Source organism: Somniosus microcephalus, chromosome 3, assembly GCF_052327205.1.
Source record: "Somniosus microcephalus isolate GS21.2 chromosome 3, FLI_Smic_1.0, whole genome shotgun sequence".
Classification (NCBI taxonomy): Eukaryota; Metazoa; Chordata; class Chondrichthyes; order Squaliformes; family Somniosidae; genus Somniosus; species Somniosus microcephalus.
In genome coordinates, this window is record NC_140989.1 from 181,886,005 (window position 1) to 181,913,581 (window position 27,577).

General features: G+C 50.4%; 1 protein-coding gene across 1 annotated transcript in view; it reads left to right on the forward strand.

Annotated features, from left to right (window-relative positions):
- The window catches only part of plg (plasminogen), a 165,876-nt gene that overhangs the window by 6,873 nt on the left and 131,426 nt on the right, over positions 1-27,577 (forward strand). The window contains exon 4 of the mRNA XM_085981996.1: positions 25,182-25,296. Coding sequence (XP_085838122.1) covers positions 25,182-25,296 — 115 coding nt within the window. The remainder of the gene's footprint in view (positions 1-25,181; positions 25,297-27,577) is intronic.

The following is a 27,577-nucleotide window of genomic DNA, read 5'->3' on the forward strand; positions in this document are numbered from 1 at the left end:
CTCCCCCCATGCTCCTGCCCCCTCCCTCTTCCACCCCCGCTCCCTCCCCCTCCCCTGTCCCCCTCCCTGCCCCCTCTCCCCTCTCTCCCTCCCCATCCCCTCTCCTCTGCTCCCTCCCCTGTCCCCCTCCCCTGCCCCCCTCCCCTCCCTCCCTTCCCATCCCCTCTCCCCCTGCTCCCTCCCCTCCCCTCGTTCCCTCCCTTCTCTCCCCCACCGCTCTCTCCCCCACCTCTCTCTCCCTCCCCCCTCTCCCCCCGCCTCCCCCTCTCCCCCTGCTCCCTCCGCCTCCCCTCTCTGCCTCACCTCTCTCCCTCCCCCATCTCCCCCCCGCTCCCCCCGCCTCTGCTCTCTCCCTCCCCCTCCTCCCTCTACCTCACCTCTCTCCATCCCCCCTCTGCCACCCGCACACTCCCCCTCCCCTTGCCCCCTCCCCATGCTCACTCCCCCTTCCCTCTCTCCTCCCCTCCCCCTCCCACTCCACTCTCCCTGCACCCTCCCCCATCCCCTCCCCTCCCCCTCCCCATGCACCCTCCCCCGTCCCCTCCCACTCCCTCGCCCTCCCCTCCGACTTACCCCCTGCTCTCTCCCCTCCCTCTCCCCTCTCTCACTCGCCTCTCCCCCTGCTCCCTCTCTCCCTTCCCCCGCTCCCTCCCCCCTCCCCTGCCCCCTCCCCCAACTCCTCCCCCTCCCCTCTCCCCTGCTCCCTCTCCCTCCCCCTCACCCCGCTCCCTGACTCCTCCCCCTCCCCTGCCCCCTCCCCCGACTCCTCCCATCTCTCCCTCCCCCTCCCCTCTCCCCCTGCACCCTCCCCCTCCCCTCTCCCCCTGCTCCCTCCCCTCCCCTCTCTCCCCCCTGCTCCCTCCCCTCCCCCTCTCCCCCTCCCCCGACCCCCCCCTCTCTCTCCCGTCTCTCTCTACCCCTGCCCCCTCCACTCCCCTCCCCCCTCTCCCTCCCCTTCCCCCGCTCCCTCCCCCTCCATCTCTCCCTACCCCTGCCCCTCTGCCATCTCTTCCTACCCCTGCCCCCTCCCCTCTCCCCCTGCTCCCTCCTCTCCCCTACTCCCCCTCCCCATCTCCCTCCCCCTCCCCCTGCCCCCTCCCCTCCCCCTCTCCCCATGCTCCTTTCCCCACCCCTCCCCCCTCCCCCTCCCCTCTCTCCCCTCTGCTCCCACACGCTCCTGCTCCCTCCCCTTCCCCTCTCCCCCTCCCCTCCCCCATCCTCACCCCCTCCTCCTCCCTCCCCTCTCCCCGTCTCCTGCTCCCACCCCCTCCCTCTCGCCCTCCCCTCTCTCCCTCCCCCTGCTCCCTCTCTCTGCCTCCCCCTCCCCCTGCTCCCCCCACTCCCTGCCCCCTCCCCTGACTCCTCCCCTCTCTCCCTCCCCCCTCCCTCTCCTCCCCTCTCCCCCCTCCCCCTCCTCCCCTCCCCCTCCCCTCTCTCCATCCCCTCTCCCCTCTCCATGCTCCCTCCTACTCCCTCCCCTTTCTCCCCCTCCCCTCTCCTCCCCTCTCTCCCTCCCCCTCCCCTCTCCCTACTGCTCCCTCCCCTCCCCCTCCCCCTTCTCCCCTGCCCCTCCCCTCCCCCCCTCCCCTCTCTCCCCTCCCCTCTCTCCCCTCCCCTCTCTCCCCTCCCCTCACCTCTCCCCTTCCCATGCTCCCTCCTACTCCCTCCCCTCTCTCCCCCCTCCCCCTCCCCTCTCCCCCAACCCCTCCCCTCTCTCAATCCCCCTCTCCCCCGCTCCCTCCCCTCCCCTCTCTCCCTACACTGCCCCCTCACCCCTCTCTCCCCCTGCTCCCTCCCCATCCCCTACTCCCTCCCCCTCCCCAACTTCCTCTCCTACCCCTCCCCCTGCCCCCTCCCCATGCATCTTCCCCCTCCCCTCTCCCCTCCCATGCTTCTTCCCCCTCCCCTCTCCCCCTCCCCATGCTCCTTCCCCCTCCCCTGCTCCCTCCCCCTCCCATTGTTATGTATTGTGTGTTCTATTGTGTGTTCTCCTCCCATCTGTGCTGGCGCTGTCACAGGAGATAAATGGTTGGGTGTTCTCCTCGGTTAAGTTTAGCTCTCTTTGTTCGGAACTTGCCAGAACTTCCGTTCCTTCCAATAAAGCACTTCATGTTTGAATCTCTGAGTTCTGAGTCCTAAATTGTGTCTCGGTAGAAAGGTACCGACACAATACCCATCTCTCCTCCCCTCTCTCCCCCTGCTCCCTCCCCCTCCTGCTCTCTCCCCTCTCCCATCTCCCCTCCCCTCCCCTGCTCCTTCCCCTCTCCCCCTCCCCTTCTCCCTTCCCTGCCCATCCCTCCCCCCTCCCCTTCTATCCCTCTCAGTCCCCCTCCCCCTGCTCCCTCACCCTCCACCTCCCTCTCCCCCCTGCTCCCTCCCCCTCCCCTGTCCCCCTCCCCGACTCTTCCCCTCTCTACCTCCCCCTCCCCGCTCCCTGCTCCCTCCCCCTCCCCTCTCTCCTTCCCCCTCTCCCCTCTCTCCCTCCCCCTGCCCCCTCCCCTCTCTCTCCCTCCCCTCTCATGCTCCCTCCCCTACCCACTCCACCTCCCAATTCCCTCTCCCCCTCCCGGCTCCCTCCCTCTCTCCCCATCCCCTCCCCCCTCCCCCCCCACTCCTCTCCCTGCTCCCTCCCCCTCCCTGCTCCCTCCCCCCTCCCCCGCTCCCTCCCCATTCCCCTCCTCCACACACGCAGGGTTGACTGTAAATTTTTAACCAGGGGAAAGTTGTAGTTTGACCAGAAGTTGACTATTTGCACGTGGTACTAGAAGGATAAGCAAGGTTAAACAAACATGAGACAGGAATTTACAAACAAACGAATTGTTTAGTCAGTAAAAAACGCATGTCAAACACTTCATTTTCATTGAAGCAGGACACTGGGATCCATGGTCCGAATTCTCTCTTCTGTTCGTTATGCGACAGTAATCGCGATCCTGTCAGAATTCTCAACAAGTTTTCACGACTTGTCCAAATATTTGCAAAGTTTGCTCGGTTTTACACACACACAAACGTTAAAGCGTTGGTACCAGTCTGGGACCTTCGGCAGTGTCATAAAGCTATTGGGGAGCAGCTCCTTCCATTTTCATCCATCACTTTAAAAAAAAGGCATCCGAGTTGGTATCTGAAAAATATGCCACTGCCCTTTAATGCCCGCCTTGCCACGTATACATGGGATCAGGTGGGCGCTGGTTAACGTTCCCACTCAAATTCCCCCAGCCTCTGCCCCAAACCCGACCTGAATTAAAACGGTCACTACATCGACGGTGCCGTGAACAGCACAGTGACATCCCCTAGGCAGATATTACATTGAGGAAGCAATTTTGTATTGGGGAGCTGAGGGCTTATCTTATTTTGCCTCCATATGGATTTCAGCTGTTTGGTGGTCTGGCACTTCCGTCAATATTTCTCCTCTCATAATACAGTCAGCAGAAACTATAGACTGGGGACCTAGATTTTCCAATGGCAATCTCTTTATTCCCAATATTTAAGAAAGGAGGGAGTGTGAAATCAGGGAACTACAGACCAGTTAGCCTGACATCAGTAATAGTGAAAATGCTAGAATCTATTATTAAGGACATAGTAACAGGACACTTAGAAAATCACAATATGATTGGGCAGAGTCAACACGGATTTATGAAAGGGAAATCGTGTTTGACAAATCTGTTAGAGTTTTTTGAGGTTGTAAGGGGGAACCAGTGGATGTGGTATATTTGGATTTTCAGAAGGCATTCGATAAGGTGCCACACAAGAGGTTATTACACAAAATTAGGGCTCATGGGATTGGGGGAAATATACTAGCATGGATTGAGGATTGGTTAAGGGACAGAAAACAGCGAGTAGGAATTAACGAGTCAATTTTGGGTTGGCAGGCTGTTACTTACTAGTGGGGTACCGCAAGGATCAGTGTTGGGGCCTCAGCTATTTACAATCTATATTAATGACATAGATGAGGTACTGAGTGCAATGTATCCAAGTTTGCTGATGATACAAAGCTGGGTGTGAAAGAAAGTTGTGAGGAGAATGCAAAGAGGCTGCAAATGGATATAGACAGGCTAAGTGAATGGGCAAGAACGTGGCAGATGGAATATAACGTGGAGAAATGTGAAGTTATCCACATTGGTTGGAAAAATAGAAAATCAGAATATTTTTAAATGGTGAGAGATTGGGAAATGTTGGTGTTCAGAGGGACCTGGGTGTCCTTGTACACGAATCACTGAAAGTTAATATGCAGGTACAGCAAGCAATTAGGAAAGCAAATGGTATGTTAGACTTTATTACAAAAGAATTGGAGTATAAGAATAAAGAAACCTTACTGCAATTATATAGATGAGAGCACAGCTGAAGTATTGTGTACAGTTTTGGTCTCCTTACCTAAGGAAGGATATACTTGCCATAGAGGGAGTGCAACGAAGGTTCACCAGACTGATTCCTGGGATGGGGGGATTGTCCTATGAGGAGAGATTGAGTAGATTAGGCCCATATTCCCTAGAGTTTAGAAGAATGAGAGGTGATCTCATTGAATCATATAAAATTCTTACAGGGATTGACCGGGTAGATGCAGGGAGGATGTTTCCCCTGGCTGGGGAGTCTAGAACCAGGGGTCAGTCTCAGAATAAGGGGCCGGTTATTTAGGACTGAGATAAGGAGAAAGTTCTTCACTCAGAAGGTGGTGAATCTTTGGAATTCTCTACCTCAGAGGACTGTGGAGGCTCAGTCTTTGAGTATATTCAAGTCAGAGATTGATATATTTTTCAATATTAAGGGAATCAAGGGCTATAGGGATGGTGTGGGAAAGTGGAGTTGAGGTAGAAGATCAGCCATGATCTCATTAAATGGCGGAGCAGGCTTGAAGGGCCGAATGGCCGACTCCTGCTCCTATTTCTTATATTCTTATGTTCTTATTCCTGTGTTTTGAAAAGGAACCTAGAGTGAGGCATCGCAAAAGACAGGGAGTGGTGTGGCAGGTGCTGGAGGTCTTTGTCCTGACTTCAAGGATTCTGCACAAACCACTGGCTCCCAGGCATGTGTGCAGTAGTGGGCATTCCTCTTGGAATACAGCATGACAGGGAGAATGAGCAGAGGTGACAAGCTGCTGGAAGAGGGAGGAGGGGAGAGAAAAGAGCTCTCAGTAGGAGGTCATATCAACAACAACAACATTCATTTATATAGCGCCTTTAATGTAGTAAAACGTCCCAAGGCGCTGCACAGGAGTATTTTAAGACAATAAATTTGACTCCGATCCACATAAGGATTAATTAGGGCAGGTGACCAAAAGCTTGGTCAAAGAGGTAGGTTTTAAGGAGCGACTTAAAGGAGGAAAGAGAGGTAGAGAGGCGGAGAGGTTTAGGCAGGGAATTCCAGAGCTTAGGGCCTAGGCAACAGAAGGCACGGCCACCAAAGGTTGATCGATTATAATCAGGGATCCTCAAGAGGCCAGAATTAGAGGAGCACAGATATCTCGGGGGGTTGTGGGGCTGGAGGAGATTACAGAGATAGGGAGGGGCGAAATAACAACAGAAAATGCTGGAAAAACTCAGCAGGTCAGGCAACATCCGTGGACAGAAATTTGAGTTGACGTTTCGGGTCGAACCCTTCTTCAAAACTGGAAAGAAAAGATAGATCGGAGGCAGGGCTGCGATCGGACAAAAGAAAAAAAGAAACAAAAGAAGTAAAAAAGAGACAATAAAAGGTATTAGAAGCTAGGTGAGATGGTAATAGGCTGAGATTGGGTGTAAAGTGTACTGGCAGGGCAAGAGATAGCTGCCAGGTGTGAGAGAGAAACAAAAGGAAAGGGGGGGGGGTGGAAAAGAGTGGAAAAATTACAAGAAAAAATGAAATAGGGGCCGAGGTTATGATCTGAAATTGTTGAACTCGATATTGAGTCCGGAAGGCTGCAGAGTGCCTAATCGGAAGATGAGGTGCTGTTCCTCGAGTTTACGTTGCGCTTCCGTGGAACAATACAAGAGGCCAAGGACGGTGAGGTCCGAGTGGGAATGGAGCGTTGAATTAAAATGACAGGCGACCGGAAGCTCGGGGTCACCCTTACGGACTGAACGGAGGTGTTCCGCAAAGCGGTCACCCAATCTGTGTTTGGTCTCCCCAATGTAGAGGAGACCGCATCGTGAGCAGCGAATACAGTACACTAGATTGCGAGAAGTACAGTGTCAAAGGCTGCATACAAGTCAAGAAGGACGAGGAGGGATAGCTTACCTTTGTCACAGTCACAAAGGATGTCATTTGTGACTTTGATGAGAGCCTTTTTGGTACTGTGGCAAGGGTGGAAACCTGATTGGAGGGATTCAAACATGGAATTGCGGGAAAGATGGGCATGGATTTGGGAGGCAACAACACGTTCAAAGACTTTGGAGAGGAAAGGGAGGTTGGAGATGGGGCGGTAGTTTGCAAGGACGGAGGGATCAAGGTTTGGTTTTTTGAGGAGAGGGGTGATGATGGCAGATTTGAGGGAGGGGGGGACAGTACCTGAGGAGTGAGAACCGTTAACAATATCAGCTAACATGGGAGCTAGAAAAGGAAGTTGGATGGTCAGCAGTTTGGTGAGAATAGGATCAAGGGAGCAGGAGGTGGGTCTCAGACAAGATGAGCGCAGAGAGATCATGAAGGGAGATTGGAGAGAAACTGGAGAAAGATGTGAGTTCAGGGCTAGGGCTGGGGGGAACCTTAGAGGAAGTTTGGCCCAGTAGGCTGGGGGAAGGAAGGGAAGCGGCAGAGGCAGCTGAATGGATGGTCTCAATCTTAGAGACAAAGAAGTCTATGAGCTCCTCACACTTGTTATCGGAGGTGGTGAGGGTGGAGGAGACAGGGGAGAAGGGTTTAAGAAGACAGTTAGCAGTAGAGAATAGGAGCCGGGGTTTATCTTTGCATTCCAGAATGATTCTGGAATTGTGAGCAATTTTGGCAGACGAGAGCAGGACCCGATAATGCTTTATGTGGCCCAGCCAGATCTGGTGGTGAATGGCTAAGCCAGTTGTCTGCCATATCCGTTCGAGTCTGCATCCCTTGGACTTAAGGGAGCAAAGATGAGGGCCGTACCAGGGGAACGGCCAGGGTGAGAGAGAGTAATTTTTAGTAGGGACTAGGGCATCAAAGGTGGTGGTGAGGGTGTGGTTGAGCAGATCGGTAGCTGCAGAAATGTTATGGTGAATTGAGGGCCAAAGGCTGGACAGTTGGGATTTCATAAATGCAGTTGTAAAAGAGTTGGGAGAGAATTTTTCCAGGGCGGACACAGAAGGATGTAGGGTTGGGGGTGGGTGGGTGGAAGGGGGATGTGGGTGGAGAGCGATATGAGGAAGTGGTCAGAGATGGCCTTATCTGCGATTGACACGACGGGCGTAGCATGGCCACGAGAGATGGCAAGGTTGAGAGGGTGGCCGTGAATATGGGTTGGGGACTTTACCTGGAGGCAGAGATTAAGGGAGGATAGGAGGCTAGTGAACTCAGAGGAGAGAGAGCATGATGAATTGAGATGGAGGTTGAAATCACCAAGGATGAGAAGTCGTTCGGTGCAGAGGCTGAGGGAGGAGATCAGTGAAGATATCTCAGTAATAAAATTTTTATGGTACTTGGGTGGGCGGTAGAGAACAAGAATTTTAAATGAGAGGTGAGAGGGGTGGAATAAGGTGAGATGCTCAAAGGAGGAGAAACTGCCGGAGGAGTACGGGATAGACCAAGGTGTGATTTGGTGATGAGAACCATACCACCACCACGGCGGTCTGAACGGGGCAAGTGGTGGAAGGTATAGCCAGGTGGGGAGGCTTCATTTAAGGGTAAGGTGTCATCACCCCTCAACCAATTTCCATCAGGGCCATGATATCGATGCAGTCATCCACGATAAGCTCATGGATGGCAAGGGCCTTGTTCGCAAGTGAATGGACATTCTGAAGGGAGATGCGGAGAGGGTCGGTGATGGCTGACCCACTGCCAGCACCCACAGGGTCAGCGCTGGGGGGGATGAGTTGGATGGGGAGGACCAGGGTGCTCAGGGAGCAATTCTCTTACCTGAACCTCAGCGAGGAACAATGTGTCAGACGTCTGTACTTCACCAAGGACATCCTCACTGAAATCTGCCACCTGCTGAAGCCACAATTGCAACCTCAAATCAGGGCGAGGACTGCATTACCAGTGGCTGTGAAGGTGACCGTGGCAATGAACTTTTATGCCTCTGGCTCCTTCCAGGCTGGAGCTGGAGATATTTGCAACATCTCTGTTTGCCGTCCACTGTTGTGTAAGGGAGGTCACTGAGGCTCTCTATTCACAGAGAGCTGAATACATTTCATTCTCTCTTGCCAGAGAGGAGTAGGCAGCTTTGCGAGGATTGCAGGTTCCCCATGGTGCAGGGTGCCATTGACTACACACATGCCACTTTGCGGGCGCCGCATGTCAACTTTGCCATGTACCGGAACCGAAAGGGTTTCCACTCCCTCAACATCCAGCTGGTGTGCGACCATAGGCAGTGCATAATGCAGGTCAATGCCCGGTATCCTGGCACAAGTCATGATGCCTTCATTCTGCGGCAGTCCGCTGTGCCATCTGCATTTGAGCCACCACGGCAAACCAAAGGATGGCTACTGGGCGACAAGGGCCATCCACTGACGACATGATTCATGACTTCAGTGCACAATCCACACACACGTGTGCAGCATGCATACAATGAAAGTCATGCTGCCACACAAAATGTGATAGAGCAGACCATTGGCATCCTGAAACAGTGCTTCTGCTGCCTGGACCGCTCTGGAGGATGACCTCGAGCAGCTCTGGGCCTAGAAGGCCCGGCTTCAGACTGGACCATTTCAGCATGGGCACAGGGTGTCAAGATTCCTGGTGGTCTGCTCCATGCTGCACAACCTCATCATCATGAGGACACAGCCCTTGTCACCAGCCATACGGCGAGCAGCTGAGGAGGAGGATGGGGAGGAAGAGGAAGGGAGGAGGCAACATAGACAGCCCCTTTCTAGCCAAGCTGTCCATGAAGAACATTCGAGTGCAATATCCATAACCGCTGCCCCAATTCCCCATTCACCAACAGTCTCACACCTTACCTTCCCTCTGTTACTGACCAGCACAGCGTCCGCTTGGCCACAATGCAAAAATAAAAGCCAACACAAAATAAACAGTCCAAACCAAATTTATAAATCAGAGCATCCCATATTGCATACAAACGTCAACTAATCACCCTTGTGCATTCCCTTAGTGCCTGTCTTCCATGTGTCTCTGCCTGTCCTAGTGCTCTTACGCAGTGCTACCCCAGTGGCTGCAGCATGGCTGGTGGAAGGCTGCAGACTTTCAGTGGAGGAGACTGCAGATGGCCTTGGAGGATGACCTCAAGCAGCTCTGGGCCTAGAAGGCCCGGCTTCAGACTGGACCATTTCAGCCTGGGCGGCAGCAGTCTGGGCTAGCTGGCTAACAGGCAACAGTAGTGGCAGTGGTGGGAGGATGAATGCTGTCATCCTGAGAGAAGTCAGCAAGTTCGTGCTCCATGGAGCCACTGCCACTCCCCTGGGGCGGCGCCTCAGCAATTCCAGTAATCTGTCAGAGGACCGATTGCTGGACTGCTGCGAGACCTTGCAAGCCCCTTTGAACACTGGAATCCACAACCATGATGGCATCAGTCTGAGCTTCCACTGCAGCACTCAGACGTTGGGTGGCAGCTGCTTGTGCTGCAATGGAAGCTGAGACAGCGGCCATCAGACGCTGCACCATGGTTGGGTCCACAAGTGCGCTAATGGAGTTGGCCACCACTTCCATACTGGAAAGGATGGGCTCCAAGCTCTGCACAAAGCTCTGTGCAAGGTTGGAGCTGGACTCCTCCATGCTCCTTGACATTGCACACATGCTTTCTGGCAGACCTGTCAATGCACCAAGTATTTCATTGTGCATACCCATCAGCCTTCTCTGTAGCCTGGCCCATCGAAGTCCTCATCTGAGTCCTCTGCAACAGAACTTGTGTGCGACCTCACCCTCCGGGGAGCTGGTACCTGCGCTACCCTTTCCCCCTGCCCTGGCTGCAGGTCACTCGTGCTCGGTGTCTCACCACATGCAATTCCTGCCTCTTTGCTATCCTCTAAATTATGTGCAGTGTCAGTATCTGAGCTGGTGGCTGCGAATGTTAAATTGAGTAACAGTGTGTCTTCATCTTCATTATCTTCCTGCTTTTCCACCACTGCCTGGCCAGATTGCAGTTCTTGTGTATCTGAAAGGAGGAAGGCACAGGGGTAAGGTTTTGGTGAGGGGAGGGGGCAGGGGAAAGTAAGAGGTGCATGCTTACACCATATGCAGATCGTAAATCAGAAGAGATTGTGGATTGAAGGGGAAGTGGCATGTGAGGAAGATTAGGTATGGTTTCAACCCCTCCATTGGCCACAGCCTCAGCAGTGGCCTTCCCAATAATGGCCAGCACTGTCTCCTCCATGGGGGTTAGGACATGCAGGTGCACCTGTGGCCCTCCGGTTAGCTCCTGTTGCTTCCGGTTGTGTGCCACCTTTTCCTGCAAGAGAGAGGGAAGTGTATCAGTGAGTGTTGTGCAATCTGTTTGGGTGATGTGCCTGTCATGGTTGAATAGCAGGCAGTGTGTGCAAGTTGTGAGATGTGGGTGTGAGGCTTGCAGCAGTGCTAAATGTGTGAGGGTGAGATGAAGCAATGAATGTGAGGTATGAGTCATGATTGATAGAGATTGTTGGTACGTGAGTATTGGGGGTGTGGGGCATTGAGCAGTGGCTGAGGCTAGTGGTGCAATTGGTGGGATGTGGCATTTGAAGATGCATTCACTCACCTTGACCACTCGTGTGAGGTCATTGAACTTCTTGCAGCGCTGCATCCAGGTCCTCAGGGCTTGACTGCTGGCATTGACTGGCATGGCTATCTGCTGCCACAGTCTTCTGAGCATGTGTCTGGAGGGCATCCTGGCCCCCTGTGGATACAGCACATCTCTCCTGTTCCCGTAAAGGTCAAGGGTGGGACCAACAAGCCCAGGGAATCCTGGATGTCAAGGGATATACAAGAATGGATTAGAAAAAAAAGGGAGGCTTTTGGCAGCTACAAAGGACTAAAAACAGTGGAAGCCCTAGAGGAGTATAGAAAGTGCGGGGGGGGTACTTAAAAAAGAAATTGGGAGAGCGAAGAGGGGGCATGAAAAAATACTGGCGGGCAAAATAAAGGAAAATCCCAAGGTGTTTTATAAGTATATTAAGGGCAAGAGGATAACCAGGGAAAGAGTAGGGCCCATTAGGGACCAAAGTGGCAATCTGTGTGTAGAGCCAGTAGATGTAGGTGAGGTTTTAAATGAAAATTTTGCATCTGTGTTCAGTATGGAGAAGGATGATGTAGGCATAGAAATCAGGCAGGGGGATTGTGATATACTTGAACAAATTAGCATTGAGAGGGAGGAGGTACTAGCAGTTTTAGTGGGCTTAAAAGTGGATAAATCCCCAGGCCCAGACGAGATGTATCCCAGGTTGCTGTGTGAGGCAAGGGAGGAGATTGCAGGGGCTCTGACACAAATTTTCAGAACCTCTCTGGCCACAGGGGAGGAGCTAGAGGACTAGAGAACAGCTAACATAGTACCATTATTCAAGAAGGGTAGTAGGGATAAACCAGGGAAGTACAGGCCAGTGAGCCTAACATCAGTGACAGGGAAATTATTGGAAAAAATTCTGAGGGACAGAATTAGTCTCCACTTGGAGAGGCAAGGATTAACCAAGAATAGTCAGCATGGCTTTGTCAGGGGGAGATCATGTCTAACCAATTTGATTGAATTTTTTGAGGGGGTGACTAGGTGTGTGGATGAGGGTAGTGCAATTGATGTAGTCTACATGGACTTCAGTAAGGCTTTTGACAAAGTCCCACATGGGAGACTGGTCAAGAAGGTAAGAGCCCATGGGATCCAGGGCAATTTGGCACATTGGATCCAAAACTGGCTTAGTGGAAGGAGACAGAGGGTGTTGGTCGAAGATTGTTTTTGTGACTGGAAGCCTGTGTCCAGTGGTGTACCGCAGGGATCGGTGCTGGGTCCTTTGCTGTTTGTAGTGTGCATTAATGATTTAGATATGAATGTAGGAGGTATGATCAGTAAGTTCATAGATGACACGAAAATTGGTGGAGTGGTAAATAGCGAGGAGGGAAGCCTCAGGCTACAGGACGATATAGATGGGTTGGTTAGATGGGCAGAACAGTGGCAAATGGAATTTAACCCTGAAAAGTGTGAGGTAATGCATTTTGGGAGGACAAACAAGGCAAGGGAATACACAATGAATGGTAGGACCCTAGGAAGGACAGAGGATCAGAGGGACCTTGGTGTGCATGTACATAGATCCCTGAAGGCAGCAGGACAGGTAGATAAGGTGGTTAAAAAGGCATATGGATACTTGCCTTCATTAGCCGAGGCATAGAATATAAGAGCAGGGAGGTTATGATGGAGCTATACAAAACGCTAGTTAGGCCACAGCTGGAATACTGTGTGCAGTTCTGGTCGCCACACTATAGGAAGGATGTGATTGCATTGGAGAGGGTGCAGAGGAGATTCACCAGGATGTTACCTGGGCTGGAGCGCTTCAGCTATGAAGAGAGATTGGACAGGCTGGGGTTGTTTTCCTTAGAGCAGAGAAGGCTGAGGGGGGACCTGATTGAGGTGTACAAAATTATGAGGGGCATAGATAGGGTAGATAGAAAGGAACTTTTCCCCTTAGTAGAGGGGTCAATAACCAGGGGTCATAGTTTCAAGGTAAGGGGCAGGAGGTTTAGAGCGGATTTGATAAAACACTTTTTCACCCAGAGGGTGGTTTGAGTCTGGAACCCACTGCCTGAAAGGGTGGTAGAGGTAGGAACCCGCACAACATTTAAGAAGCATTTGGATGAGCACTTGAAATGCCATAGCATACAAGGCTACGGACCAAGTGCTGGAAAATGGGATTAGAATAGATAAGGTTTGATGGCCGGCGCGGACACGATGGGCCGAAGGGCCTCTTTCTGTGCTGTATAACTCTATGACTCCTTTCCACCTCCTCCACTAAGGCATCCAGTGCAGCATCAGAAAACCTTGCAGCATGCTGCTTCCCATGTTGTGCCATTATTGAATGTTTGCTAGGTCAGAATCAGTTGTAGAATGACTTCCAGCACCTGCTCCAGCCACAATGCACTTCCCCTTTAAGAGATGCAGGCTAGCTTTAAGTGGTGCTAGCCTTTCACAATTTTGGGCCCCTGCTGATGCGTGCAGCCACTAACAGCACGGTTAGCGCTGGTTGCATGCTAAAATCACGAAAATGAGCAGGCAGCACAAATTTGGCATGCTGCCTACATTACATTGAATGGGTGGGGGTTAATTGCACATCGTGATCCCCGCGGCCGTTTTCGGGGGCTATCGAATTTAGCCCCCTATACATTGTGATGCGCAAGACATCACAATTGTGTGGGACAGGCTGGATGGAGCAGAGGGACTTTCCTGTCCGTCATTTTTTGCATGTTAGTAAATTGTTTATTATTACAGACCAGGGCAAAGACTGGGGATTAGACCACTTGGCCCCTCGAGCCTGCTCCGCCATTCAATAAGACCATGGCTGATCTTGGGCTCAAAGCCACTTCCCAGCCCACACCCCATAACCCTTCACTCCCTTATCTTGCAAAAATTTGTCTATCTCCACTTTAAATGTATTTAATGACCCAGCCTCTGGGGCAGAGAATTCCACAGATTTACGACCCTCTGAGAGAAGAAGTTCCTCCTCATCTCAGTTCTAAAAGGGCGGCCCTTTATTCTGAAACTGTGCCCCCGAGTTCTAGATTTCCCCACGAGGGGAAACATCTGCTCTGCATCTACCCTGTCGAGCCCCCTCAGTATATCTTATATGTTTCGATAAGATCACCTCTCATTCTTCTAAATTCCAATGAGTATAGGCCCAGCCTGCTCAATCTTTCCTCATAAGTCAAACCCCTCATCTCTGGAATTAACCTAGTGAATCGTCTCTGAACTGTCTCCAATGCAAGTATATCCTTCCTTAAATAAGGAGACCAAAACTGTACGCAGTACTCAAGGTGTGGTCTCACCAATACCTTGTACAGTTGTAGCAGGACTTCCCTGCTTTTATACTCCAACTCCCTTGAAATAAAGGCCAACATTCCATTTGCCTTTTTGATTACTTGCTGTACCTGCATGCTAACTTTTTGTATTTCATGCACAAGGACCCCCAGGTCCCTCTGAACTGTAGCATTTTGTAATCTCTCTCAATTTAAATAATAGTTTGCTTTATTTTTATTTTTCCTGCCAAAGTGGATAACCTCGCACTTTCCCACATTATACTCCATCTGCCAAATCTTTGCCCACTCACCTAGCCTGTCTATATCACTTTGCAGATTCTTTGAGTCATCTGCATAACTTGCTTTCCCACCCATCTTTGTATCATCCGCAAACTTGGCTACATTACACTCAATCCCTTCATCCAAGTCATTAATGTAGATTGTAAATAGTTGGGGCCCCAGCACTGATCCTTGTGGCACTCCACTAGTTACCGTTTGCCAACCAGAAAATGACCCATTTATCCCAACTCTCTCCTTTCTGTTAGTTAGCCAATTCTCTATCCATGCTAATGTATTACCCCCAACTCCGTGAGCTCTTATCTTATGCAGTAACCTTTTATGTGGCACCTTATCGAATGACTTCTGGAAATCCAAATACACCACATCTACTGGCTCATCCTTGTCCACCCCGCTTGTTACATCCTCAAAGAACTCCAGCAAATTTGTTAAACATGATTTCCCTTTCCTAAAACCATGCTGACTCGTTTTCAATTTGATACCATCCTTTACTTCCTTAGTTTGCCATGGATGGTGCTCCCTTCTCTTAAAATCTTTCTTTCTCACTGGAATATATTTTTGTTGAGAGTTATGAAATATCTCCTTAAATGTCCGCCACTGCATTTCAACTTTCTTACCCTTTAATTTGTTTTTCCAGTCCACTTTAGCCAGTTCTGCCCTCATGCCATTATAATTGCCTTTGTTTAAGATCAGAACACTGGTTTGAGATACAACTTTCTCACCCTCCAACTGAATTTGAAATTCAACCATGCTATGATCACTCTTTCTTAGCGGATCCTTTAGTGTGAGATCATTTATTAATTCTGTCTCATTACATAGTACCAGAGCCAAGATAGCCTGCTCCCTGGTTGGTTCCATTACATACTGTTCTAGGAAAACATCCCAGATGCACTCTATGAACTCCTCCTCCAGGCTACCATGGCCAATTTGATTTGACCAATCAATATGGAGATTAAAATCACCCATGATTATTACCGTAACTTTTTTACAGGCCTCCATTATTTGTTGATTTATACTCTGTCCAATAGCATTGCTACTGTTCGGGGGCCTGTAGACTACGCCCACCGGAGACTTTTTCCCCTTATTATATTTTATCTTCACCCAAACCAATTCGACATCTTGATCTTCTGAGCCAATATCACTTCTCACCACTGCACTGATCCCATCTTTTACCAACAAAGCCACCCCACCTCCCTTTCCTTTCTTTCTATCCTTCTGAATTATCAGATACCCTGGAATATTCAGTTCCCAGCCCTGGTCGCCTTGCAACCACGTCTCTGTAATGGCGATCAGATTATACCTATTTGTATCTATTTGTGCCGTCAACTCATTTATCTTGTTACGAATGCTGCGTGCATTCCGATATAGAGCTTTTAACTTGGTCTTTTTTAACATTTTTCCTTGTTTTGGCCTTGTTTTCTGTTACACTCTTATTTTTAAACATTCTGTCCCTTCCTGTCACACTCTGGTTATTATTTAGGTACCAACATATAGGTACCAACGATATAGATAAAAACCGGGATGAGGTCCTAAAAGCTGAATGTAGGGAGTTAAGCGGTAAATGAAAAAATAGGACCGCAAAGGTAGTAATCTCAGGATTGCTACCAATGCCGCGTGCTAGTCAGAGTAGAAATAGAAGGATATTTCAGATGAATACGTGGCTAGAAGAATGGTGCAAGGGGGAGGGATTCAAATTCCTGGGACATTGGAACCGGTTCTGGGGGAGGTGGGACCAGTACAAACTGGACGGTTTGCACCTGGGCAGGACCGGGACTGATGTCCTAGGGGGAGTGTTTGCTAGTGCTGTTGGGGAGGGTTTAAACTAAAATGGCAGGGGTTTGGGAACCTGTGCAAAGAGACAGAGGAAAGGGAAGCAAGGATAGAAGCAAAAGACAGGAAGGAGAAAAGCAAAAGTGGAAGTCAGAGAAATCAAGGGTGTAAATCAAACATGGCCGCAGTACACAATAATTCTAAAAGGTCTAAAAGTGTTAAAAAAACAAGCCTGAAGAATTTGTGTCTTAATGCGAGGAGCATTCGTAATAAGGTGGATGAATTAGCTGCGCAAGTAGATGTAAACGGATATGATATAACTGGGATTATGGAGACATGGCTCCAGGGTGACCAAGGCTGGGAATTCAACATTCAGGAGTATTCAATGTTCAGGAAGGACAGGCAAAAAGGAAAAGGCGGTGGGGTAGCATTGCTGGTTAAAGAGGAGATTAACACAATAGTAAGGAAGGATATTAGCTCTGATGGTGTGGAATCTGTATGGGCAGAGCTGAGAAATACCAAGGGGCGGAAAACATTAGTGGGAGTTGTATACAGACCCCCAAACAGTAATGCTGAGGTTGGGGATGGCATTAAACGGGAAATTAGAGATGCGTGCAATAAGGGCACAGCAGTTCTCATGGGTGACTTTAATTTACATATAGATTGGTCTAACTAAATTAGTAACAATACTGTGGAAGAGGAATTCCTAGAGTGTATATGGGATGGTTTCCTGGACCAATATGTCGAGGAACCAACTAGAGATTTGGCCATCTTAGACTGGGTATTATGTAATGAGAAAGGATTAATTAGCAATCTTGTGCGAGGCCCCTTGGGGAGGAGCGATCATAATATGATAGAATTCTTCATTAAGATGGAGAGTGAAGTAGTTGATTCAGAGACTTGGGTACTGAATTTAAATAAAGGAAACTATGATGGTATGAGGCGCGAGTTGGCTAGGATGGATTGGGGAATTTTACTTAAAGGGTTGATGGTGAATAGGCAATGGCATACATTTAAAGATCGCATGGATGAACTACAGAATTTGTTCATCCCTGTTTGGCATAAAAATAATGCAAAAAAGGTGACTCAACATTGGCTAACAAGGGAAAATAGGGATAGCATAAGATCCAAGGAGAGGACATATAAATTGGCCTGAAAAAGCAGCAAACCTGAGGATTGGGAGCAGTTTAGGATTCAACAAAGGAGGACAAAGGGATTAATTAAGAGGGGGAAAGGGGAAAATAGAGTATGAGAGTAAGCTTGCAGGGAACATAAAAACTGACTGTAAAAGCTTCTATAGATATGTGAAGAGAAAAAGATTGGTAAAGTCAAGCGTAGGTCCCTTGCAGCCAGAATCAGGGGAATTTATAATGGGGAACAAAGACATGGCAGACCAATTAAATACATACTTTGGTTCTGTCTTCACAAAGGAGGACACAAATAAACTCCCAGAGATGTCGGGGAACATAGGGTCTAATGAGAGGGAGGAACTGAATGAATCAGTATCTGTAGGGAAATGGTGTTAGGGAAATTGATGGGATTGAAGGCCGATAAATCCCCAGGGCCTGATAATCTACATCCTAGTGTACTTAATGAAGTGGCCTTAGAAATAGTAGATGCATTGCTGGTCATCTTCCAAAATTCTATAGACTCTGGAACAGTTCCCATGGATTGGAGGGTAGCTAATGTAGCCCCACTATTTAAAAAAGGTGGTAGAGAAAAAATGGGGAATTATAGACCAGTAAGCCTGACATCGGTAGTGGGGAAAATGCTAGAGTCTATTATAAAAGATGTAATAGCAGAGCACTTGGAAAACAGTGACAGGATCGGACAAAGTCAACATGGATTTACAAAAGGTAAATCATGCTTGACTAATCCTACCTGAATTTTTTGAGGATGTAACTTGTAGAATAGATAAGGGAGAACCAGTGGATTTGGTGTATTTGGACTTTCAGAAGGCTTTCGATAAGGTCCCACATAAGAGACTAGCGTGCAAAGTTAAAGCACATGGGATTGGGGGTAAGGTACTGACTTGGATAGAAAACTGGTTGGCAGACAGGAAGCAAAGTGTTGGAATATACGAGTCTTTTTCCGAGTGGAAGGCAGTGACTAGTGGGGTACCGCAGGGATCGGTGCTAGGACCCCAGTTATTCACAATGTATATTAATGATCTAGACGAGGGAACTAGATGTAATGGCCTAGAAATTCAGTATAGCCACTTTTGGGGCGGTAAAGTCGGGCGGGCGCTAAAGTTAGCGCCCGCTGGAAAGTGGAGGCCACTTCGCCGAAATTCAGTAGCTTTGGCCAAGGAGTTTGGGCGAGCGCTGAAACTGGCGTTGCACTCCTATCTTTAGGCGCTAAGCCGGCGGTGCGGACTGATAACGCCGAGGCCGGGCGCAGCGCAGGTGCGGTCATGTTTTGATTGACAGCAGACACCCTGACGCCGGCCAGCTCTTAAAGGGGGAAGGGTCGACTTTGTCTGCAGCCACGCCCTGGATAGTGGAGCCCTGCAGCTAGGCCTGAACACTGCTGGTGGACCCAAATAGCGCCTGAAGCCATGCAGAAGGCCCGTGAACGAGCGCAGCGCTTCTCAGAGCATGCTTTGAGGGTGCTGCTTAGGGGGTTGGAAAAGAACAGAGAGATCTTGTGCCCGGACAGTGGCAAGAAGGCTCCCAGGAGGCAGTACAGGAGAGCCTGGAGGGAAATCGCCCAGAGGGTGTCAGCCAACAGCGATGTCCCCAGGACTGGTGACCAATGCCGCAAGAAGTACAACGACCTCAGTCGGTTGGTCAGGGTGAGTACCCTTTCCAGTGTCCTCCTCATCCTTGCATGTGCACCTCACATTATGGGCAAAGGGACCTCAAAGGCCTAATGGCCAGCCCTCCTCCCGCAGCTATGGCACTGGCATGATCATCAATAGCACTCTCTGCACTTAACACACTGGCCAAGCTATTCGACCATGGGAGGCAGTGCACACAACAACAGGGCACCACACTGGCCAAGCTATTCCACCATGGGAGGCAGTGCACACAACAACAGGGCACCACACTGGCCAAGCTATTCCACCATGGGAGGCAGTGCACACAACAACAGGGCACCGCACTGTACTTAGAGGCTGTCCTTTCTCTTGCAGGCCAAGCTGGCGTGGAATTTGAAGAGCCAGACTGTCACCGGGGGAGGCCGTGCCCAGTTCCAGGAGCTCAGTCAGCTGGAGGAGAGCATGGCTCGACTCATGCGTGGCCGGGTGACTGGCCCCGTTGCTATTGGAGATGCCGACCCTGTGCTGGGACCCAATGGTAAGGACATGACCGTTTGGACCTCTCTCGTTCCCCTTGCACTTCAGATCTACATCCTTTGCCACTGTCCCACCAATGCGCATAATGGCACCACTCATGCCTCCCTCGCTGACGCCCTGTCCTCACTCTAAAGCTACTCTTGTGCCTTCCTGCTTTCAGCTGGTGAGGAGGAGGTCCCTGAAGCTGAGAGTGCCAGTCCCTCGGAAGAGGAGGACGACGAGGACCAAGAGGAAGGCGGCACATCGGGGGAACCCTCATCCGCGCCAGGGGATGGCAATGGAGGGGACACGTCTTGCCTGGAGGAGAGCCAGGGGGAAGTGTTGCAGGGGGGTGTAGCTGCTGGGCCCAGTGGCGTCCAGGCACGCGGGAAGGGTCGGGCAGCACGGCTGCCTTCTCCCCAGAGGGGGGAAGTGTTGCAGGGGAGGGCAGTTCCTGGGCCCAGTGGCGTCCAGGCACGCGGGAAGGGTCGGGCAGCACGGCTGCCTTCTCCCCAGAGGGGGGAAGTGTTGCAGGGGAGGGCAGTTGCTGGGCCCAGTGGCGTCCAGGCACGCGGGAAGGGTCGGGCAGCTCGGCGGCCTTCTCCCCAGAGGGAGAGTCCGCCCTCCAGTCCGGAGACGGTCCTCGCCCAGGAGGTGCGCCTCCTTGATGAAATGTCCGCGGCCTCGGAGCGGCGCCACAACGAGTTCATGGGGGTTGTGGGACAGTTGCCTCAGGCCATTGAGTCCCTGGCTCATAGTGTGGCCAATTTCGGGGACTCACAGGCCAGGGGTGTCGAGCAACTCGCGGCAGCACAGGCCAGGGGTGTCGACCAACTCGCGGCAGCACAGGACGCGAGTCGCGAGTTCATGAGTGGTGCCGTCCAGACACTGGCTGATCTGATGCGGGCACAGACCAGGGCAGTTAGCGCACTCACTTCTGCCACACTCGCTGTGTCACGGAAGCATCGCCAGGGCACCCGCCGCCCTGCTGCAGCACAGCGGTCTGGCCTTCACCAGATTGCTGCGCTTGCTGCAGTGCCAGGCCGGCCGAGTGCCAGTGTCTCTGGCGACCAGCGAGCGCCTGGCATCAGCCAGCTTGCCCCCATTGCTGCAGCCGCCACTGCCACTCCCCCAGCCAAGGTGCGACGAGCTGCTGGAGAGACTGATGCTGGCCAGCCACAGCTGCAGCAGTCAGCAGCCGGCCCCTCCAGGGCCAGACCTCGTCTAGGCCGACCCCCAAGGGCATCTGCCGTCACGCAGTGTGCCCCTCAGGAGCCTTCCCCCAGCCTTGCAACACCCACAGGGCCCAGGTTGAGGCAGAGCAACAGGTTGGGCAGGGGCCGGAGAAGCCTGCACAAGGACTCGCCCTCTCGGCACACCAAGTAGAGTGTGTTGCCAACTGTTTTTTTTATATGGGGGTGTTTGTGTTCTGGAGGGGGGGGGCTTATTTTGGTAAGGCCGAAGATGAAGGCAAATGTTTTTTTATATGGGGGTGTTTGTGTTCTGGAGCGGGGGGGCTTATTTTGGTAAGGCCGAGGATGAAGGCCAATTGGAAGGACAATTTTTGTTATTCCTCCCCAGGTTGTGGGAGTGAGATATGTTTTTGACTGTTTTTTGGGGGTCTTGTCTGTTTTTCTGTTTCATGTGGGAAGGGCCCTGAGTTTGTTAAATAAAGCTTTTTATTTATTCAGCTTGTCCAGGTGTCATGTTTCAAGTGGTTGTTGCGTTAGCCGGCTGAGGGCTTGCGGAGCGGCTGCATTCAGGTGCGTTCATTGCCACAAGCCATTCCCTGACAGGGGGCCTAGAAGTGTCGTTCAATAAGCCGCCGGCGGACGGCCCTTGGACCTTGTGGCTCCCTCCTGGGCTGGTACTCCTCCTCCTCCTCCTCATGGTCCTCCTGCTCGTCCTCCTGAGGTGGTGGTCCAACGCGAGGTGGCAGTGCCTGAGTCCTGCGGATAGCCAGGTTGTGCAGCATGCAGCAAACGACGACGAACTGGGAGACTCTATCCGGCGAATACTGTAGAGATCTGCCGGAACGATCCAGGCAGCGGAACCGTTGCTTGAGGACGCCAATCGTTTGCTCTATGATGTTCCTTGTGGCTTGATGGCTTTCGTTGTATGCCTCCTCCGCAGGGGTCCTGGGCGCGTGGAGCGGGGTCATGAGCCATGCACACAAAGGGTAGCCCTTGTCCCCAATAAGCCATCCCCTTGGTGGAGGCTGTGCCTCGAACATGTCAGCCACAGTAGTCTGGCGCAGGATAAATGCATCGTGGCTGCTTCCTGGAAAGCGGGCATTGACAGCTAGGATGCGCTGCCTGTGGTCACACACCAGCTGTACATTGAGGGAATGGTAGCCCTTCCGGTTGCGGTAATCCTCGGCATTGTCGATAGGTGCCCGCATAGCCACATGCGTGCAGTCAATGGCGCCCTGCACCATGGGGAAGTCGGCGATCCTGGCAAATCCGACTGCACGCTGCTCCTGCCTCTCTAGGGTCATGGGGAAGGAGATGAATTGGTGTCTCCTTGTGAAAAGGGCATCGGTGACCTGCCGGATGCAGCGATGCACGGCGAACTGGGAGGTGTTCGCTATGTCCCCAGCAGCGGCTTGGAAGGAGCCGCTTGCATAAAAGTTCAGAGCCACCGTGACCTTCACTTCCACCGACAGAGACGTCCTGCACATCAGCTGTGGACGCAGATCTCTGTGAAGCAGCTGGCAGATCTCTGCAACCACCTCCCTTCTGAAGCGCAGCCTCTTAACACAATGCGCGGCAGTCATGGTGAGATAGGACACCTGCTGCCGGTATTCCCTGAGTGGGTAAGGCCTACGTTGCCGACGCCTGATGGCCCCTCTGCGTCTAGGCATGGCTGGCCCTCTCACACAGCGTCTGCGAGCCCTTCGCACATAATGCTGGAACTGAGGGTTGGAACCCCATGCAGCTCCCATAATAAACTTGCAAACAGTGAAATCACAATGAGTCTAATTTCAAAGCTCTGGCCAGAAGCCAAAAATACCTCTCCTATGTTGTCCCAAATCAGTAAGGTCTGTTCCTTGGTCTCTGTCCAGAAATCCAAAGCACTAAAGTCATTGCAGCAAAATGGCTGGCCTTTATAGTTCAGTCTAAGTGCCCTTTAATTAGCGCTCCCCGAGGCCCGCAGGGCCTCTGCTGCGTTCCAGTTCACAGTTCTTAACAGCGCCACGCCCACATTGGGCGGGCGCCACTGAATTTCCGGTTTGGGGCGCACAAACAGCGTTGCACGACGAAATGACGTCATAAGCTGCGCGCGCAGCTGAGCAGGCGCAAACACTTTGCGCCGGCGCTAAATGTCAACTGAAGTTGGGCGTAGGTGCAGATCGGCCTGCGCCCGGGCGCTAAGTGCCTAGCGCTGGAAATCTACCCCTCTTATGGCGTTAACGGCTGGCGAACGCAACTGAATTTCTAGGCCAATATCTCCAAATTTGCAGACGACACAAAGCTGGGTGGGCGTGTGTGTTGTGAGGAGGATGCAGAGAAACTCCAGTACGATTTGGACAGGTTGGGCGAGTGGGCAGATGCATGGCAGATGCAGTATAATGTGGATAAATGCGAGGTTATCCACTTTGGTGGCAAAAACAGGAAGGCAGATTATTATCTGAACGGCAATCGATTGGGAAAAGGGGAAGTGCAACGAGACCTGGGTGTCCTTGTGCACCAGTCACTGAAGGTAAGCATGCAGGTGCAGCAGGCGGTTAAGATGGCAAATGGTATGCTGGCCTTCATAGCGAGAGGATTCGAGTACAGGAGCAAGGATGTCTTGCTGCAGTTATACAGGGCCTTGGTGAGACCACACCTTGAGTATTGTGTGCAGTTTTGGTCGCCTTATCTGAGGAAGGATGTTCTTGCCATGGAGGGAGTGCAGCGAAGATTCACCAGACTGATACCTGGGATGGCAGGAATGACGTATGAAGAGAGATTGGGTCGATTAGGCTTATATTCGCTAGAGTTTAGAAGAATGAGAGGGGATCTCATTGAAACTTATAAAATTCTAACAGGACTAGACAGACTAGATGCAGGAAGGCTGTTCCCGATGGCGGGGGAGTCCAGAACCAGGGGTCACAGTCTAAGGATAAGGGGTAAGCCATTTAGGACAGGGATGAGGAGGAATTTCTTCACCCAGAGAGTGGTGAACCTGTGGAATTCTCTACCACAGAAGGCAGTTGAGGCCAATTCATTAAATATATTCAAGAAGGAGTTAGATACATTTCTTAAGGCTAAAGGGGTCAAGGGATATGGGGAGAAAGCAGGGACAGGGTACTGAATTTGGATGATCAGCCATGATCGCATTGAATGGCGGAGCAACTTCGAGGGGCCGAATGGCCTACTCCTGCTCCTATCTTCTATGTTTCTATATTTCTCCCATCTCTAGCCTGCTCCATTGCTTTCTCATTTCTCATTGACTTTTTATTTTCCTGCTCACTTGGATCCTCCCCCCCACTATTTAGTTTAGAGCCCTCTCTACAGCCCTAGTTATTCGATTTGCCAGGACTCAGCCCCAGCATGGTTCAAGTGAAGCCCGTCCAAGCAGAACAGCTCCTTCTTATCCCAGTACTGGTGCCAGTGCCCCACAAATCGAAACCCATTTCTCCCACACCAGTCTTTGAGCCACTCGTTCATTTCTCTGATCTTATTTACCCTATGCAAATCCACTCCTGGCTCAGGTAGTAATCCAGAGATTATTACCTTTGTGGTTCTGCTTTTTAATTTAGCCCCTGGCTGCTCATACTCTCTCAGCAGAACCTCTTTCTTTGTCCTACCTATGTCATTGGTACCTACGTGGACCATGACAACTGGTTCTTCCCTCTTCCACTCCAAGTTTCTCTCCAGCCCAGAGAAGATGTCCTTAACCCTGGCACCGGGCAGGCAACACAGCCTTCAGGACTCACGCTCTTGGCTGCAAAGAACAGTATCTATCCCCCTCACTATTCTGTTCCCAATCACTACAACATTTCTTTTTGCTCCCCCCACTTGAATGGCTCCCTGTACCACGGTGCTGTGGTCAGTTTGCTCATCCTCCCTGCAGTCCCTGGCCTCGTCCACACAGGGAGCAAGAATCTCGTATCTGTTGGACAAGGCCAAGGGCTGAGGCTCCTCCACCACTACCTCCTGGATCCCAATACTTGCCTCGCTTGCAGTCACACCCTCCTGTCCCTGACCATGGGCCAAATTGGAAGTAATTATTCTAGTGGGTGTGACTGCCTCCTGGAACATAGTGTCCAGGTAATGCTCCCCCTCCCTAATGTGTCGCAGTGTCTGAAGCTCGGACTCCAGCTCATCAACTCTGAGCCGAAGTTCCTCGAGCAGCCAACATTTGCTGCCGATGTGGTCGCCCGGGGCCTCAATGGTGTCCACCAGCTCCCACATGCAACAACAACAACACATTGCCTGGTCTTCCATCTCAATTAATTAATTAGTTTTAAAATTTGGAACACTTATATCTTTTAATCTACAGCAAGGCACTTAAATTTAGACATTCAAGTTTGGAAAAAAGGTGAGAAATACTCACCAACCAATCACTTACCTGCTTTCTGGTGACATCACACTTCGATTCCTTTTTACTTCTTTACACTCACCGGTCCTTTGTATCTCAGCGTCTCCCGCTGCTCCCAAACTCTCCCGGGTTTGCAGCCCCAGGAATGGAGGGCTGGAACACCGAAGGGAGAAGAAAGGTCGGAGGGAACAAAGAAGGCCGCAATTGCTCCAGCTTGACATTGCGGCTTTGTTTCCATTGTGTAACGTTATTTAACAGCTGCAAAATCCACCGACACGTTTATTTTCTTCTCCCTTAGCTTTTCTTTTGGAATGCAAGTCAGGCAATGGAGTCGGCTACAGAGGAACAACGTCAAAAACAGTTTCAGGAAGAACCTGTCAAAGATGGAGCAGCACCAACCCACACATACTGAAGTTTGTCTTTAATCTTCTTCTTAGTTAAAAAATGTCTAACTTCTCTTGCAGGAAGAAACCTAGAAAAAAAAATATAGCAAATGATAAATGTACTTGATTCAGATTCTGTCTGATCTTTCAGCTGTGTACGTTAGGGACTTTGTACTGTATTTAACTTGTCGGTTACCATGGCTGCTTGTTAGACTAAACCTAATTTTTCACAATGTGTAAACTACTACAAAAGTATTTAAATCAGGCCAATGTACCAAGAGGCCATAGCCAATAGATTATGTAAAAAAAAGCTTAAGATGGTCAAACGAAAAGAACATAGGAACAGGAGGAGGCCATTCAGCCCCTTGAGCCTGCTCCGTCATTCAGTGAGATCATGGCTGATCTGTGCCCTAACTCCATATACCTGACTTTGGCCCATATCCTTTAATACCTTTGGTTAACAAAAAGCTATCAATCTCAGATTTAAAATTAACAATTGACCCAGCATCAATTGACGTTTGTGGAAGAGTTCCAAACTTCTACCACCCTTTGTGTGTAGAAGTGTTTCCGAATTTCACTCCTGAAAGGTCTGGCTCTAATTTTTAGACTATGCCCCCCAGTCCTAGAATCCCCAACCAGTGGAAATAGTTTCTCTCTATCTACCCTATCTGTTCCCCTTAATACCTTGAAAACCCTTTGATCAGATCACCCCTTAACCTTCTAAATTCTAGGGAATACAACACTAATTTGTATAATCTCTCTTCGTAACTTAACCCTTAAAATCAGGGTATCATTCTGGTAAACCTACGCTGCACTCTCTCCAAGGCCATTATATCCTTCCTAAGGTGTGGTGCCCAGAACTGCTCACAATACTCCAGGTGTGGTCTAACCAGAGTTTTGTACAGCTGCAGCATAACTTCTACCCCCTTGTATTCTAGTCCTCTAGATAGAAAGGCCAGCATTCCAATAGTCTTTTTGGTTATTTTCTGTACCTGTTCATGACATCTTAATGATCCATGTACCTGGACCCTCAAGTCTCTTTATACCGTCACTGTTTTTAACCTTTCACCATTTAGAAGGTACCCTGTTCTATCTTTTTTAGGTCCAAAGTGGATGACTTCACATTTGCCTACATTGAAATCCATTTGCCACAGTTTTGCCCATTCACTTAATCTGTCGATGTCCCTTTGTAATTTTATGCTTTCATCTACACTGCCTACAATCCTGCCTATCTTTGTGTCATCGGCAAATTTGGATAACTGACTTTCTATGCTATCACCTAAGTAGTTAATAAATACTGTGAGTATTTGAGGCCCCAACACAAATCCCTGCGGGACACCACTAGTCACCTCTGGCCAATTTGAGTACCTGCCCATTATCCCTACTCCCTGTCTCCTGCCACTCAGCCAATTTCCTAACCAGGTGAATAATTTGCCCTCAATTCCGTGGGCTTCTACCTTAGTTAACAGTCAGTTATGAGGGACTTTATCAAATGCCTTCTGGAAATCCATATTAGTAACATCCATCGACATTCCCCTGTCCACTACTTTAGTCACCTGTTCAAAAAATTCAATCAGGTTTGTCAGGCATGACCTACCTTTTACAAATCCATGCAGGCTCTCTGATCAACTGAAAATTTTTGAGGTGTTCAGCCACCCTTTCCTTAATTATAGACTCTCGCAATTTCCTGACAACAGATGTTAGGCTAACTGGTCTATAATTCCCTGGTTTCCCTCTCTCACCATTTTTAAATGACGGAGTGACATGCACAATTTTCCAATCTAAAGGGACGGTTCCTGAATCAAGAGAACTTTGGACGATTATAGTTAGGGCAAAGGACTTTATAAAACTCAGAACGTGCCTCCTTTCAACTGCAGATTGTTTCTTGATAAATGGAATTCTCCCTTTATTGATAACTTAACTGTCAAGGCTATATTGAGCCCCATTAATTAATTAGGCGACCAATCTGTTTTTTTTTCAAAAGCATCAATACAACTCAATTTAAAGTACCAAAGCATCAGTACAATGATGCCCCAAACATTAATAATTATTTTTGCATTAATTTTGACACATCAAGACACACCCCTAAACCAGCCCATTACAGACACAGTGCATAAGAGTTAGGGATCAAATAATCAAAATGGAGGGCATTTTGTTTTTGGCTTTGTGTACCAACTCAAGCCTGAGGCCTAGGGGGCTAAATTTGATAGCCCCAGAAAACGGGCGCGGGGATCGCAATATCTGTAGATTCTGATACAGGCAAACTTTGTGCCGCCTGCTATTTTAAATGATTGTAGCGTTGAGGCAGCGC